Source organism: Ovis canadensis, chromosome 11, assembly GCF_042477335.2.
Source record: "Ovis canadensis isolate MfBH-ARS-UI-01 breed Bighorn chromosome 11, ARS-UI_OviCan_v2, whole genome shotgun sequence".
NCBI lineage: Eukaryota > Metazoa > Chordata > Mammalia > Artiodactyla > Bovidae > Ovis > Ovis canadensis.
The window spans coordinates 45,746,537-45,763,272 of NC_091255.1; the positions used below are offsets into that span (position 1 = coordinate 45,746,537).

At 51.3% G+C, this 16,736-nt stretch overlaps 2 protein-coding genes across 10 annotated transcripts; one reads left to right on the plus strand and one right to left on the minus strand.

The window, feature by feature from the left end:
- Positions 1–303: 303 nt before the first annotated feature.
- Positions 304–9,791, minus strand: ABI3 (ABI family member 3). 8 transcript variants are annotated; one of them, XR_011247098.1, is made up of 8 exons: positions 9,312–9,749; positions 5,087–5,254; positions 3,832–4,008; positions 2,324–2,409; positions 2,034–2,129; positions 1,313–1,875; positions 1,081–1,218; positions 304–772 (listed from the first exon to the last, which is right to left on the minus strand). XR_011247098.1 is itself a non-coding variant. In XM_069543197.1 (8 exons), exons 1-8 carry the CDS (start codon positions 9,426–9,428, stop codon positions 609–611), a joined length of 1,074 nt encoding a protein of 357 aa, XP_069399298.1. In that variant the 5' UTR covers positions 9,429–9,791; the 3' UTR covers positions 304–608. The 8 variants fall into 8 exon arrangements, 3 of the variants coding, with proteins under 3 accessions (XP_069399298.1, XP_069399299.1, XP_069399300.1); XR_011247097.1 differs by having other exon boundaries at positions 1,748–1,872; positions 2,034–2,203; XR_011247095.1 differs by having other exon boundaries at positions 1,313–1,872; positions 2,034–2,203.
- Positions 9,792–9,905: 114 nt separating this feature from the next.
- On the plus strand, positions 9,906–14,718 carry GNGT2 (G protein subunit gamma transducin 2). Of its 2 annotated transcripts, none has more exons than XM_069543200.1 (3): positions 9,906–10,259; positions 12,400–12,505; positions 12,967–14,718. In XM_069543200.1, exons 2-3 carry the CDS (start codon positions 12,422–12,424, stop codon positions 13,090–13,092), a joined length of 210 nt encoding a protein of 69 aa, XP_069399301.1. In that variant the 5' UTR covers positions 9,906–10,259; positions 12,400–12,421; the 3' UTR covers positions 13,093–14,718. The 2 variants fall into 2 exon arrangements, with proteins under 2 accessions (XP_069399301.1, XP_069399302.1); XM_069543201.1 differs by lacking the exon at positions 9,906–10,259 and adding an exon at positions 11,161–11,231.
- The last annotated feature ends 2,018 nt before the right edge of the window (positions 14,719–16,736 follow it).

Here is a 16,736-nt window from a genome sequence, read left to right on the forward strand (position 1 = left end):
ATGAGGGTGAGATGATCTCTCAGAAAGCCCCACTTAAGTGAGGGAGCTGGGCTCCACTCTTGGAGGAGTGTCCAGTTTGGGGAACCAAGACTGAATTCATAAAGCAAGGAACAGGCAAAAGAGTAGGGTGCAGCCTGTCTTCACAGAGCGGCACAGGGGTCTCATGGAGAGGGCTCAAGCAGGGAGGAGACGGGAGATATTCCTGCTTAGGGTAGGCAAAGGGACTCAGTCCCCGGGAGCCTAAAAACCGGGTTACCTTTCAATCTTTCGGCACACCTCGCACCCCACCCTGCAGGGCAATCATCAAGAGGTCACCAGTTTTATTCCAAGTTGGCACTTGCAGCTGGAGACCCTGTCTTGCATGGTCCAAGGGTCTCCTGTGGATAAGATCACCAAACACCTTGGCTTCCAGTTATTTCCTGTCTCTAGCAGGCTTCTGGGTACCTCTCCCAGGACCCCCTCCCACTGCAATGGGGGGAAGGGATAGACAACAGTTAACAGCCCAGAGGTGTGCAAGCCTGGTCCAGTCTTGAGTGAAGCTGGCTTTGGTGTGGGACTCAGGCTCACTCAAGGCAGTGCTTTGAATCAGCATCGCAGAGACCAGGCTGTCAGCTGATGGGCTCCACATAGTTCCCAGGGAAGAATCCAGACCCCTCGGAGCAGACACCCTCACACCATCCATCAGAGTAGCGGCGGGTGATGCAGATAACTGTGCCCTCAGAGAAGGAGAGCTCGTTGTCCTTCTGGCGGGTGTATGGGTACAGTGTCACCACTGGAGGGAGAGAGTAGAGGGTGCTGTGGGATGTGCCTCCTGCTGCACCCTGGGATGCTGGGGCCTACACCCTGAACTCTAGAGAGCACCATGGGGACTGGGGCAGGAGATGCCTTCTACCAAGCCCTGGGCTCCTCCCCAGCTGAGCTAATACTCAGTATCAGGCCAGCTGCTTTTCTGTGTGGGTGTGTGTGAGGAATAACAGGGTCACACCTTTGCAAATGGAAGGGAGAATGGCTCTGGGCTAGAAGAGTGGGGGGAAACCTGACCCCACGATCTGTTGCCCTTCAGTCCCAGGACTCAAGTACCTTTCTCCAAGTATGCATCAGGGACCCAGCTGGGCTCTTCAGACCCAAAGCCTGGTGGGGGTGGAGGTGGCAGCTCCAGATCATCTACATCCAGGGGTGGAGGAGGGGGCAGGTCGAGGGGCGTGGGCAGCTCTGGGGCTAGGAGAGAAGCAGAAAGGCTGCAAGCGTGACACAGGCAACCCCATCCACTCCAAGAAACTTCACTGTTGGAGAGCAGGGCCCGGGGATCTACCCATTCAATGCACTCTGCCTGCAGCCCTTGTTCATCCTGCTCCTCCCGCAGTGCCTCTAGCGGGTGGTAGGTGCTCAGTAAACAGCAATGTTGAACAGTGTAGGGTGATCAGACTCTGCCACTTGGCTGGGCAAGCCTTGAGCAAGTCACTTAATTAAACTTCACAGGCTCAGTTTCTTCATCTGTTGAATGGGAGTGTGAAGATCCTAAGCGGTCAAATTTACGCAAGAAAATGGATGAGAAGCTTTGACTTGGTAAAAAGCAGGGGCTCAATTATGTTAGCTTGCTTCCTCTGCTTTCTTCTGTCCTACCTTGGACAAAGTATTCACTGACATAGGCCCAGCTGGATCCAACTAGGGTGAGGTGGGGTGGGAAGTCTCGAGAGGTGAGAAAACAACCCCAAACGTTGAGATAGGAGGAGGCGGGGCTCCTTACCCGGTGGGGGCAAAGACAGTTTCTCCAACGAAGGGGGTAGCAGGAAGAAGTCAGGGGCAACAGGGGGAGGGGGTGGGGGGGCTGCCTGCCCCTTGGCCATGGAGACCCCACCGACACCTTCGGCGCTGCTGAAGATCAGAGAGAGAGGGGCTTTGCTAGGTTGGGGAACAACTTCCTACTCAGTACCCAAGCTGACCCCGCCCCTTCAATCACAAGCTCCGCCCTTGTGGCCCGCGGTCTTAATCCACCTTCATGACCGCCCCAACCTAAAACCTGTGGGGCTCACCAGGCCGAGGCCAGTGAGGAGGCAGAGGAGGCGGCCGAGAGTCTGCCGTCGGGCACCACGGGGGGCTGCACGGGTTCGGGGATCCGGGGCGCTCTCCTGGGGTGGGTAGATAGGAGTGAAGTGACATCGAGGGAGAAGGCATCAGGCGAGCAGGGGTTCGGGCAGGCGGGCTGTCGGAGGAGGAAGTTTGGCGCCTGGCTTGAAGGGGCGGGTGGTGGGGAGTAGTTTCTGGTTGAGGGGAGCGAGAGGAGGCGGGGGCGGGGCAGGTTACGATTGTGGGGAGACCTCACCCTAGGGTGGCGGAGGCGGGAGTAGCAGGTGCCTTGATGCTCTTACGAGACAAGGTCCCGGTCCGTGACAGCTGCGTGCTCAGATCCTGCGGGGGGAGCAGGGGGCGGGGGCTGACACCCACAGGGGCCTGCAACGGCGCCCCTGCATCCCAGAGAGGAAATGGGGGAGGGGCAGACAAGAACTGGGAGAGCAAGTGCCGACTTCCACTGCCCAGCCGGCTCTCCCACCCCACCCCTCTCAGTCTTGCTCTTGGCAGACCGGGCCTTAAATCTGCCATAGGCTCAGGCAGACAGGATCTGAAGGCCACTTCCTCTTGCAGGGCCTCAGCAGCTGAGCCCCACTCTCACCCAAAGATGCTGAGCGCTCGGCTTTGTGGGCCTTAACTCTGAGAAACCCCAACTCCAGCCCACGGCTGAGAGGGCTGAGGTAGAAACCTCCCACCTGTCATTTTCGTGGGCCTGAGGAACTGGCTGTGGGGAGTTCAGGGCAGAGAGGAGCAGAATGTACAGTGTACAAGTGACAAGCTGTGAACTCATGTGCAAGAGAGCACTTCAGTTGGTGATGGAGTTTTCCTAAGAATAAGTACATGAGGAATGATGTCCTCTGCTATCCTCCCCTAGGGACAAGACAAAAGGGACTTGAACTCAGGCATAAAGAATTTAGGTTGGATAAAAGGAAGAGCTTACTGGTAAGAGGGTCTGGCGACTGAAGGAGGGAGTGTGCTTTCTGTTTTGGAGGGAGATGTGTTAAGGAAATCAAGGAGCCGTTTAGCTACAGGAGAGCAGCCAGTCTAATCTGGAATGTTGAAGTGTGGGGACAAGGAATGGATAAAATGGGATTAAGGGTGCGTCCTCTCCCACCTGGAAGAAGAAGGTGGGCTGTGAAGAAAATGCCAGTCTTGAGCATGTCCTCATTTGAGTGCCTACATCCCCTGCCTTCCCCACCCCACAGCAACTCTGGGTGACTGTTCAGCACAGTGACCTCAAACCTCCAGACAGAGGAAGTTGCTGTGGCTGGGGAACCATTCTCATGCACCCTGACATTTCCCTGTCCGCTCTTCCCCTTCACACACACATCCCCATCCTGTACCCACAAGTGTGTATGTGTGAGCCCAGGTGGCATTGTCAGCAGGTCATGTGATAAGGGGAAAGGTCAGTTATTAAAAGAAAGGTTGTGATGAATTTTAAAGGAAGAAGATGGGCCCCCTCTCCTATAAGGGGGCCCCATGGGAAGCAGCAGAGCCTCTTAGGGCGATGGCTTCAGGGAATGAGGAAGGAAAGGGGCTGCAGGGTGGGACGAGAACTCGGTCCTGGAAGAGAACTGAGGCTCTAGAGAGAAGGGAGTCAGGAGGCAGAAGAGGGTGGGGGACTTCCCTGGTGGCTCAGTGGTTAGGGCTCTGTGCTTCCACTGCATGGGGCATGGACTGGGGGAACAAAATCCCCATGAGGTGTGGCCTTAAAAAAACAGAGGCTGTGCTGTGGAGAAAGAGGAGGGCCCCTCTCTCTACCTTGATCCCATGGCCAATGTCATCCAGGCAACTGAAGTTGAGGGGTCTCCGGTAGTAGGGCGTGAGGTGAGGCAGGTTCTCAGGGGCGATGATTTTCTGGCCGGGAGGCAGCCGCTGGACAGTGGCTAAGGTGCCGATCTCCCTTCGGGCCACTTTCTCCATATGCATGTTCACCATCTGTGTGACAGAGTTGGAGGTGACAGCGCTCTTTCCCTTAAGACTTTGGGGACGGGGAGAGGCCATGGGAGGCAGTGAGGTGCGGAGAAAGAGTGAGTTTTGTCCCTAAGGTCGCATAGCATTTGGGATAAGAGTTGCCAGGAGAGGATGGAGCCACTTTGGAGCCACTTCCAGTGGAAGAGAACAAGAGCTATTATTAGCTGAGCAGGAACTAGAGGAAAAGAGAAAACACAGCATCCTTAAGGGGTGCTGGGAAGAGACTGGGCCAGTTTGGGAGCAGAGGGAGATAACGTGGAGAATCGTGGCTGAACCAGCTCTCCCTCTTGCTGCTAAGTCACGTCAGTCGCATCCGACTCTGTGGGACCCCATAGATGGCAGCCCACCAGGCTTCTGTCCCTGAGATTCTCCAGGCAAGAATGCTGGAATGGGTTGCCTTGGGGGACAATACAAGCGAATCAACTTCCTCTTGTAATGTTCTTTGGAGAAACCTACATCTCTGAGAGGGTGGGAACTTCAATCTGCTGGGGTGAGAGAAAAAGACACATTCACACTGAACATGTGAGTGATGCACAGGCCAGGCTGACGTGTAGCTTCGTGCATGTGGTTTATGGGGTAATTCCTCGGCCAAGGATTCAGGAAGGAAGGAGGAGGGTGTATATGCGAGATGGGGTGGGGCGCTGTGCGGTATGGCAGTGCTTCCAGGGCTGAGAATGACCTTGCCAAGCAAGCAGTCTGACTTTGGGATATTTATAAAGTCACCGCCTGTGTTTAGATGAAAACAGGGTCCATTTGCCTCTTTTCTGTGCTATGTAGCCACTGTGATAGGGAGAGCCTACTTTCTATCATGTAGGAAGGAATTCAGAAAGAGTTCTGCCGTCAGGGAGTTCCTGGTCCGAAGGGGCAGCAAGGCCCACCCCTGAGACACAAGGAAGCTCAAAAAGCTTGGCAAGTGCCAACTTTCTGGGATAGAGGTGGGTGTTTGGATGTAGAGGAAGGCAGGAAAGAACTTTTGCTACAGATGTCCAGGTGGGGCTGAAGAGTTAGGGGCTGAGGCGAGCAGCCTTTCCCCAGCTCTTACCTGGCCCAGTGTGCTCACGCGGGCTTCCACCTGCCGCAGGGCAGCCGCCTGAAGATCCAGCATACGCAGGGTGTGTCCAGCCAGGTTGCCCACCTGGTAGGCCACGCTGGCCAGGGCCTGGGTGGTGAAAGCCATGGTCTCCTCCAGTGCTTTTCGCTTGTCGGTGGCCTGAAATACACACAGCCCTCGTATGTTCCACTGGGTCCTTGGCTGTGGGCTGGGATGGGATAAGGTGTGAAGAAGTTGGGGGCTGAGTTGGGAGAAGGTGATTACCGTCAGATGTTTGAGGAGGTTTCTATAAGAACGACGCAGTAAGAAGGACTCAAGGGGTATTAGGAAAGTGACTCTGCAGCCCTGGGAACTGGGTCCAAGGGGAGGTAAAGATACCCTTCTCAGATAGTCACACTGAGGATTAGCCCTACCACCCTCCTGAAGATATTTTGTTTAGGAGGATCATAAATGGTGAACAGTAGAAAGGAAAGAGGAAGTCAACACTGGCTGGAAAAGATATTATTGGACTTGAAAACCAAACAACCAACCTCAGGCCCTCATCCCAGACCTTCTAACCAGAATCCCCTGGGCATGCAGCCAGTGAATCTGTACCTTGGAAAGCTCCTTACGTGACTCCTGAGCTCCTGGCTTAGCTCTGGTCTGCAAGGTGGTGTTGGGAACCAGTAATTTGGTCCATTTTATAGATAAGAAACTGAAGCCCAGAGGGGTAGGATAAAGCAACTTCTAACTGTAGCTTATATAGTGAAAGTGTTAGTTGCTCAGTTGTGTCCGACTCTTTGTGACCCCATGGCCTGTAGCCCACCAGGCTTCTCTGTGGAATTTTCCAGGCAAGAATACTGGAGTGGATTGCCATTCCCTTCTCCAGGGAATCTTCCTGACCCAGGGATCAAACCCAGGCCTCTTGCATTGCAGGCAGATTCTTTACTGTCTGAGCCACCAGGGAAGTGTAGCCTGTATAACCGGGGCCTATATAGGGTCCCACAAGGCTGGCTCCTGTTTTTCTCCTCACCCTCATCCCCTTCCTCTCTCCCTCTCACTCATGGTCCTCCAGCCACATTGGCTATTGGGTCTCAGTTCCTGATCAAGCTGAGATTGTTTGTACCTCAGGGCCTTTACACTTGTTATACTCAGGTCTTCAGAGACACTTGCCCTCATCACCCTAAGATCTCCCCTATCCCCCCTCTGTATTGACTTTGTATTAGATTTACTGTTTTCTTCATAGCACTTAGCACCATCTGAAATTTTTTTTCTATGTACATTATTATCTATCCCCGCATACACACACACACACACATCCACACACACTAGAATGTAAGCCCTAAGAGCGAAGGGAGCTCATGTGTTTTATTCTGTATCCTATCCTGGAATAGTTAGTGCCCAACATACAGATCTTGATGAATATGCATTTGTGAATTAATCAGTGGGTTGAATGCAAACCCAAACACTTGCTGGCCATCTTCCTACTGCCTGCCAGGCACTGTGCCCGGTACTGGCTAGGGTCACACTTCCAGGCAGTGGTGGTGGGGTGGACAGGGAGTGTCTGAAGACTGAAGAGAGTTTGTTTCTCTAGTCATTTGGTTCCCCAGGCAGCTTCCTCATCTCAGGTTGGGACACGAGGGTAGGGGCCAATCCAGGGCAAGTCTGGGGAGAGGCCAACAGACTGATCAGTAAGGCTGCACCCTGAGGTCTCCTTGTTAAGGGCCTTCAGTTGCTCCTCAGGGCCCGTAGTGGAGAACAGACCTAGAATCTATCTAAGCAGGGTGCTCAAAGAGACCTGGAAGCATCCAGTGTAGCCCCAGTGAAACTTGAACCAAAGGGTGGGCCCAGAACCAGACCCTCAGGTGCTTCTCCATGCCTTTCTGTTGCAGATAGGCTAAGCACTGCTTATTTGCATCCAATTTACATCTCATCAACATACATAACTGAGTGCCTTGAAAAGGCAAAGAAATCAACCCAGAAAGAATAACAGGTCTAATTCTAGTTCAAGACTGACCTTTAGTAGATGAGGGAATGAAGGCCCAGAATGGAGCAGTGACTACTCTGTATTAGCTGGCCTCTCTTGTACTCACCCCTCCCTGGACTGGCATGTGGAATTCATCACTGGATTTTTCCTGTCGGTCCAAACAGGAAACATGTCTGCTTGGGCCCAGCTCTGGGGGGACAGAGCCTGGATACCTACCGACCCCTGGCTTTGGTCTTAACCCAAAGTCAGGTCTAGAGAAACAAAGGTCTGGGATCCATCTTCATGGCTGACTATTTATTCATCATGCAAATTACCCTGTCTACAAACTCAATGGACCCTGACAGAAAACTTTGCAGTTGACCCCAGCCTGTCCCCCCCAATTCCCCAAGGGTTTCCTGACACCTGCTTGAGATGGAGGGGGTGGTGTGAGGAAGAGGGGGAGATCGTGGGAACCAGGTCTTATTTAAGGCCAATTTTGAGAAGTCATCTAAATCCTTCATAGGTATTTGCTCCTCAGAAAATCCTCAGAGAAGTCAGGGAAGGTAACTGGCTCTGTAGTCTAGTAGTTAGTGTTCTGCATGAAGGAAGCTGAAATCCAAGGATTCTGACCTGGGTCAGGGCTTCTGATGCTCTGAGGGTTTTTGCAAGGGCTGCTTCACCGCACTAGAATTAACTTTGAATATCTATATTTGTCTTTCATCCATCTGATGAAAGATGCTGATGATGCTAACAGCTGCCATTTATCCTGCCCTTCTTAAGGGAGAAACACTGGGCTAAATGTGCTAATACATTATTACGTTTAACCCATGTGAACACTGTGATAAAAGGTATAAGAATCACAAGGGAAACTTGCCCCATGTCCAGGAGCTGGAAATTGGACTCAGGTCTTTCTGACCTCAAATTCTGTGTGCACACCATGTGTGCAAATGAGAACACACCCAGAAGTGCTTTGAGATGTGCACAAGTTATTGAAGGAATGGGAAGGAGGGCCGCCATCCTAGTCCATAGGAGGAGCTTGCCTTCCAGTGCTGGGGAAATGCAGCTAGTTCACAAGCCACATTCCAGCTCAGTTTCAGTACCCACAGTCACTCAATATCTACAGCGGGAGTAGCATTTTCAACTAGAGGTTTGGGGGGGAATGCTCTGGAGTCAAAGTTGCTTGTTCAAATCTGGGTTCTACCATTAGCTTGGAGACCCTGGGAAAGTAAGTTAATCTTTCTGAAGCTCAGCCTCCTGGCTGTGAAGTGGGAGTGGTCCTCACCTCACAGACTTGGGTGAGGGAGCAATGAAGCCAGTTCAGGTGCAAAGCACTTTAACTGCTGTTACCATTATCTCTCTTTAAGCTGCCATTTTCTCATAAGCATTTTCTCCTTTTATTTATTTATTTTTTTCAACACTCACTCCTACGGAGCTGGGAGGTCCCAGTGCAAATAAACTGTCTTAAAATCATACAGCATGTCAGAGAGGGAAAGGCAGAGAGGAGAGGGTTCAGCTTCAGAAGTCAGGAAGGCTAGGCTGATGCCCAGCTCTGCCATTGCCAAGCAATGTGGCCTTGGACAAGTCACCTTGCCTCCCTGAACTGCTGTCTCTTCATCTATGAAACAGGAATAATGATACTGTCTCACAAGGCTGTTATAAAGGCTGTCCTCTTGTGTTCATCCAAGCACATACTCTCCGTCCTGGGACAACCCCACAATTTAGAAAACTGTTCCAAAATGCCACTCTCCTTGCATTTTGCTGGTAGTCTGCTGCATGCTGTCATATTGTCCATCCCCCTGCCTCTGAGTCAAACTCCATCTCTTTAACTCAACATAGTGGGACATCTCTCAGCTCTCCCTCAGATATCAGGGACAGTTTTCTCTTGTCCACCTCAAGTTCAAGACAATGTTTGGAATGTTTGGAAGTCTCACCTAGAGCCAGCATGAACATGGAATGATGGCACCAACAGGTGTGTGAGGACAAGTCTTTAGGCCTCTGGATCTGAGCGGGAGGTTCGGAAGGAGAGGAGCCTGGGGTGAAGCCTATAGCAGGATGGGGTAGCACTGCCTTCCCTGGGCATCTCTGAGGCTCTGGGAAAGAGGAGTACAGGAGGCCCTGGGAACACGCGTCAGCATGAGAATTTAAGGGCCTGGGATGAAGCCGACCTGGAGTGGGAGGATAGCTCAGCCAATGCCCAGGCCCAGCACCTGTCAGGATGGGCTCTGGGCCCCTGGGGGGCTGCAGTGCCAGGCCTGCACCCGCTCCACTTACCTGCACGTAGTTGTCCTCACAGTAGTCTGCGACTCGAAGCAGGGCGCTGTGGTTGCCCCTCAGGGCCTCCCGGCCCGTGGGGATCTCAAACTCCTGCAGTTGCTGTAGCTCCGCCATGGCCCCTGGCCTCTGCCCGGCTCCCCGGGGAGCCTGTCGGTTTTACACCTCACTCTGCCCTTGATTGGTTGCTCTGCCTTCCCTCCCTCTCACTGCTTTTGGTTTCCTCTTCGTGAGAGACCCAAACCTGCTAGCATGGGGCAGGCATGCTCATACGGGGACAAGAGGAAGTTAGTCCCCACTCCCTGAGCCTGTGCCACTCTGTCGCCTGCCCAGAGGAAGGGAGAAAATGGGGGGGGGCCAGCCCCCCAATCCCTCCTAGCAGAGGAAGCCAAGGTTGGGGCGGCTGTGATTGCTGCCTGGGCCTGGAGAGGAAGCTGCGGCGGGGGCTGGGGTGGGAGACAGGAGGAAGGGGGCTGGCCTGCTCTGGGAGGTGGAGATGGATTTTCCACTCATGGAAGGGGAGGAAAGGGCAGAGGGTGGGGGCTTCCTTGGGAAGCTCGGGATGAGTCACCAAGAGACAGGGGACTGGAGGGTGGAGAGGATATGGAGACGGGTCATGCTGGGGGCCCATAGGGCGGTGGTGCCACAACAGTGGAAAACAGCCGGTGCAGCAGCCAGAGGAACCAGGCAGGACACTGAGAAGATACAACCAGAGGTTCCCTGAGAAGTGTTATCAAGTCTCCGAAGGGTTAGGTGCAATGAAGATCTGCTGTATGTACGTGCTGTGGGCCTGGTGGAGGCAGGACAAGATGAAACTGACCAAGTGGAGCGTAAGGGACTCAGACTAGACAACAGGAAGGACTTGGCTTTGAGGAGCGCCAGCTTTAAATTCCAGATTAACAGTCATAGGAAGCGGCAGTGGGCAGAGCACCGAGCCTGCTTCAGGAGGTATGTGCTCCATTTCCTGAATTCACAAGAGACTCAGACTGGATGATGTCCGGGGTCCTGTCCTGATCTCAAACTCTTAGAGCTCAGAGCTGTCAATGGGACTTGATTCCTGGAGTAAGGGAAGTTAGGAGGGACTCTGGGCCTCCTCCCTGCCCCTCTTACTGGGGAGTCTGTCATTCTGAAGTCAAGAAAAAAACAATCCCTCACTGACCACATTGGTCCCTTAATATCTGCTCCTTGAGAGGGTCTCTTGCCCCTGGACAGGCGTCAGGCTGAGCAGAAGCTCAGTGACTGTTAAATGACATAGCCCTTGGGTGTTCCTGGGAGGAGACCAAGAGAGAGATCAGGATGTGAGCCCTGTGCCCAGGGACTGCTGAGGGAGACACGTGTGCCGGGCTCACAGGCAGGCATGGAGACAAAGAAGCATGGACACGGGTGTTGGCAGTGGCCGTGGCCCCTAGCTGATGGGCATAGCATCCTGAGTACATTTTCACGGAAAGGGTGATGAAATTTGAGCTCGGAGAACCTTGTAAGGTGAAATGGTGGGGCTTGAGTGAGGGACACAAAGACTTCTCGGATGAGGGAAGGTAGGAGGTGGTGTAGGACTTGCCTCATTGGAAATAGCCTCAGAGCAGGCTCAGATGTAGGGGAGGAGAGGGCTTGAGGGAGAAGACTGGGGAAGGGGAGCAGGCAGGGCTGGAGGGTAAGAATGGGGAAATGAGCTCTAAGCCAGAGGGGTCACTATAGGAGAGGGGCTGATTGCGGGGGGCAGGGCAGGTTGCCTGCAGTGGTGGTAGTCTGGAAGGCTCAAGCTGCTGGATGGGCTTAGAACCTTGAGCCTATGATCAGCTTAGGCATCAGAGATTTGGGCTTCCAGACCATCTGCTTTGTCTAAAGACTTTCAGCTGATGAGGAGCTAGAAGGCTCAAACGCCTTCGTCTGGGTCTTGAAGTGCACGCTCTTGCTTAGCAGGTGAGAGGGGCTGAGGTTGCACTGGACTGGGATCTAGTCTTAGAATTATTGAGGTTAGGAACCAGGCAGGCCTTCCTGATAACCCTGTGGCAGTGATAATGATGATAAACACATTGTGTTTATTACATGCCAGGCAGTGTGTTAAAATATTTCACAGACATTATTTTCTTAATCCTCACAATAATCATATAAGGTAGTACCATTATTATACCATTTTGCAGATGGGGAGACGAAGGTTGAAGGAGGATGAGCACCAGCTTGGAAGCTGCCGAGTCACAGTCGTAACTGGAGTCTGGCAGGCTCCAGAGCCTTTCTCTTAATCACTAGGGTAGTCTTTCTTCTGGCAGGACCTGAATTTTCCTGAAGACTGCCTCATGAGCTACCTGTGTTTGTGCAACAATAACTTTGCTTCCCGAATCTGTCTCACTGAAAGAAACTGCTCTCCTCTCCCTTCTCCATGCTCTTCCCGCGTTGAGTGTATGTTCCTTGGTTCTGTGTCTCGTCACAACAATGATTTGGAGTCTTGGATAAACCACGTTATAGCTCTCAGGTCGCGAAAGGACCGTGTTAGAGCTCTTAGACAAATCAGTGCTACAGCTCAGAGTTACAGCTCTATTTTATTTAGAAGATAGCAAGAAAATCTATCTTCAAGGCGTGAGGGCACGTCAATCCACAGACGCGAAGAGAAGAGCGCCCCAGCGTGCGGGAGAGAGAGAGCTAGCTTTGGCTCCTCTTTTTATATGTTTTTCTCTCCCTGGGCCTGTCCTATGTAAATTGGGCCAGCCAGGAGTCTTGTTTGTTTTACCTGAGTCTTCACTCCGGTCCTCGGACCTTCCTTTGTTCTATTTTCGCAGGCTTTTCCCTTCTTTGTCTTTTAGCCACCGCCACTTTGGGCTCCTTTTCCCTATTCTACCTACCTAACACTCTGATCCCCATTTTCTCCATAGACAGATCTTATCTAAGGGCAAAGACTGTGTGTGCCTGCCCCATCCTCTCCTCCTGAGCCTAGCTCACAGTGGGGTAGGGCCAGGAGCTGCAGTGAATCCGTGGTGAGTGATGAGAATATATGGTGAGCAGGGACGAAGTTAGAAGTTGAGGTATGGAAAGTACAGAGGAGGAGCTGGGGGTGACCAAGGGATTTAAAGTCCTGGCTGTGGATGCTTTCCAGGGCCTGGTCTCTCCAGGACAGGATGGCCCAGGAGCTCAGCGAGAAGGAGCTCTTAAAGATGGAGGTAGAGCAGCTGAAGAAGGAAGTGAAGAACCCAAGAGCTCCGGTGAGCCTCCTCTTTCACTCCCTGCTGCCTCTTCTCTATCCCTTTCTGGTCCTCATGGAGACGGGATGCAAAGGAAGATGTGATGAACAGCAGGGTGGTGGGACCTTTCCAGGGCAGTAGAAAGAGTAAGAGGTGCCCCTGGAATGGGCTGGGAGGTGGGAGGAGGCAGGGTTTGATCCCACAAAAGTGCACAAGAGATAACCTCAGAGCCTGGAGGGCTTGGTGTGTCCAATTCGGTCCCTGGACTGAATATCCTGGCCAAAAATCCCTCACAGGTAAGAGTCAGGCTTTCTGGTTCTGGTCAAGGAACTCATACCCCTCTCACAGCTGCCTGTGCCTCTTGTCTTTCTCCTCTCCGGCCTCTATTCCCACCCTGCCCAGAAGCCTGTTTTGGGGGTCTGAGCAAATCATGAATCCTGAGCAACAGAAAAGGGCTAGAACCACACTTTGCTTTCTCCCAGATTTCCAAAACAGGAAAGGAAATCAAGGATTATGTGGAGGCTGAAGCAGGAAATGACCCTCTTCTTAAAGGCATTCCTGAGGACAAGAATCCCTTCAAGGAAAAAGGCGGTTGTATGATAAGCTGATGGTGCTGGAGCCCCTCACCTTGAACGCCTGCCCCTCCTCAGCCCTCTCCCTACCAGAACCAAGTACCCTGGGATGTGCAGGGAAGCACTGGATGTTCACTCTCTCTTAGTCACAGGATGAGTAAAGAGGCCTGGCTGTACCCATTGTGAATCCATTCCCCATTTCCACTGTGAACTCTTTCTCTCCCATTACCTCCATCACCTGCTGGCTCACTGCTGACCCCACCTGGAACTGCTTCCAGGAGAGCCTCCCTGGCTCAGGACGCAATTCCCTGAGAGCCTGGACAGTCCTTGGGAAACAGTTACTCCTCTTTAAAACTCCTATTTCCCCCTCCACTGTCTGCCTGGGAACCAGCGTTTCCATCAAGAGCTTCTGGGTTAAGGATTGGAGTTGGCGGGCGCCGGTGGGGGGTGTCTTTTGCCCCCACCTCATGTCTGGTCCTATGGAACTCCTCTCAGTCATTTAGATAACCCGAGATTGGCCTGGTGACAAAAAGAGCTTGTGAAGTCATGATGTCATGATTTATTGAATATTACTGAATGTCTGTTCCATGTTGGGCTAGAATAGAAGAGCAAGGAAAATTCAAGTGGCTCTTATTGTCATGGAATCTAGCAGAGAAGACACGAAACAGAGTTACAGTTAAATCAGTAAGTGCTACAGTGGCAAAGAGGGAGTCGAGGCTGGTGTAAGAACACACGGCAGAGGGACATTCAGGGCAACGAACAAGGTCAAAGTGAACTGTTGCAGACAGTTGGGAGGGGGTGGTGAGGACAAAGCCAGCAGGGGTAAAACATGGGGCTGGAGAGGAAGATGAAGTCCAGTCTAAAGGACTTTGCTGTGAGCTCAGGTAAGAACTTTCTTTTTCATTCTCATTGCAACAGAGAGCTGATGAAGGTATTTAAGCAGCAGAAGGCTAGGCTTTGATTAGCATAAGGGAGGCTGGATCCTGCTTAGAGCTGAAAGACTAATTCCTAGGCCTTGTTAGCAAGAAGATTACTGTCTAAAGAAGCCACAGACAGACATTCATGATACAATGTGTTCAGTGCAATGTCAGAGAAGTCTGTGTGGAGTATGAAGGGGACATAGGAAGACTACAGAATCCAGCTGAGTGGCTGCATTGCATCCTGGGAGAGAGTAAGATAGATGGGCCCCAGGCTGAACAGTTTCTCCCCTGTGGACAGGAATTCCGTAATACCAGAAAATCCATAAATGCAGGATGATAGAGGAGGCTGGGCCCTGCCCAGATAGGAGATAAAAAACCACATATTCCTCATTCTTCAAATTAAGGAGACCTCCCAGCCTGCACATGCATAGAAAGGCTCCCTGGAGGTCGAAAGAGAAGGGACATCACCTCATAGTAAGTGATGCAACTACCCATAGGCCTCTTCACTAAAATCTACCTTGGCTAAAAGATGTCTATACACACACGGGAAGACGCTGAGATATCCCAAATACAGACTCAGAACCCGGCAAAGCAATATGACGACCAAAGGAAACCCGAAAGAAATGCCTCATAAGTGATTGAAGCTCCCACGGAGGTGTGACTCTCTCTCTGAGCCCACCATGTGTCTATCCACATGTACCGGACTCTTTTTCCCTCCTAATAAACACTAATTGTTTCACTACTTTCCATCTCTATGTGGAAATTCATTTCTACACAGCTGATGGGCCAGGGCCTTGTCACTGGCTGCTGGTTTCTGGTGGTCTAGTGGCCAGGATTTAGCGCTCACTGCCACTGCCTGACCTGTCTCTGGCTGGGAGCTGAAACCCTGCTTCAGGCCGCTGTAGGCCAAGGCCACCTGAGATCGAGAAGACAGGAAAGACCTCAAAAAGGAGGTGATATTTGCAGCTGAGTCCTACAGGATTAAGTTGTAAATGGGTGATATAAATCTGGCTGAAGGGACAGTATTAACAGAAGAAAAGATGAAAAGAACAAAGGTTTGAATGCAAACACTCTTCAGGTCAGAGATGTTGGAATGTCAAGGGAAAGGCCTAGATATTTAGGATCTGCTGCTAGAGAGGTGGAGTTGCAGGTGATCAGAGGATCTTGTTTGTGATACTAAACCACCATATCTGCTGGGAGTGAATTGGCAATGTTTGCATTTAGAAGGGTTTTGACAAGGCTTTTGACAAGATTGAAAGGGCAAAGAGTAGAATCAGAGAATTAAGGAGATGATTGGGAGAAGTGGGCTAGGGCAGAGGCTGTAAGTCTAGAGGGGAAGGTGGGATGAAGGGTTCTTTGGGAAATAAAGTTTTCAGATCTTGACATCTCATTAAGTGATGGGTGAGGGACAGGAAGTGGTCAAGGATACCACTTCCGGGGTGAGAGAGAAGGATTGAAAACAAGTATTTGCAAACAAACCTAACATAATACATTCATCTGATTCAGAGCTGCAAACTCCCTCAGCCCCTCCCCAGTGGGCCATAGCCCTGGGGCTGTCCTGCTCCTACTGGTAAGTTCATGGGCCACTGGTCAGAATTCAGGGTCTCCCAGGGACTGTCCACTCCTTTCCCAATTCCACAGTAACCCTGCTTCACCATTCTGCAATCTCAATAATAAATGTAGCCACTCCAATACACTCCCCAAGAGCAGGAAAAGAAGAGAGGCTAGAAAGAGAAAATATTTAAATACATCTTCTAATTTTTTAAAATGAAGAAGTGTTAATATTCCAGTAAGAAGGGAAAAACAGATGGGGGCTACAGTCACATGGGTGTAGATCATTGATTATAGCCTCCTTCTTGATTGGAGTTCTTGGTTCAGGGGGCTGACTCCAACCTTCATTCCTCAGGACTCTGAACCCTTATTGAGGATCCAGGTAGAGCAGTGGTTTCTTCTGCTAGCCTGTGTTACCCAAAAAACCCAGTCCACCTCTTGGTCAAGCTAAAAGATGTAACTAAGCCAAAGAGCAGGAGAAGGATTTATTACTTACAGCACAGTAAAAGAGAACACCAGGGATCTTTCCCAAAACAGAAATTGGAGAATTTTTAAACTAAGGATACATGCACATTTATGAAGTATCCACAAAAATCCAAGCCTGAGTTAACTGAAGTCACAAGGGTCAGAAAATGTCAACATCATCACCTCTTAGGTTCCAGTTGATCTGGTGGTTTGAGCGCTTAAGGCTAACCTTTACCAGTGAAACAGACCTGGAAATCTTTACAACTGATATATTATCTTTACTATGGTAACTTCTCTAGCCTGATAATAGTCATTTGTTGTTGCATTCTTCTGTTCCCTTAAGATATTTAATTCAGGAGACCTGTCCAAAGGCAAGCATTGTGACCAGGTTTAGATCACAAAATAGCTCAGGCCAAAAACGGCTTCTCTTATGTCAAGACAGCCATCCCTGGTTCTCTTTCTCTGGAGACTCCCTACCTATCTTATACCTTACTCAGGGCTCAGTGCCCCAGGGGTTCTCTTGATTCCACCTATACCCTTCTGACCCCCTAAGATATGATGACAATCATAGGACCTCAAGGTCAGTGATAGGCCCAACACCCTGACCCCCTTTTATTTTCCTAGAGCCAGAGGAGCCTTCAGTGGCTGAGGGCAATCCCAGCTTTCACTTGGAAGGAATCAGTATTTTGTGCCCTGGTGGCAGCATTCCTTCCTTCATATTAGGAAGTTCAGCAGAGGAGAGTT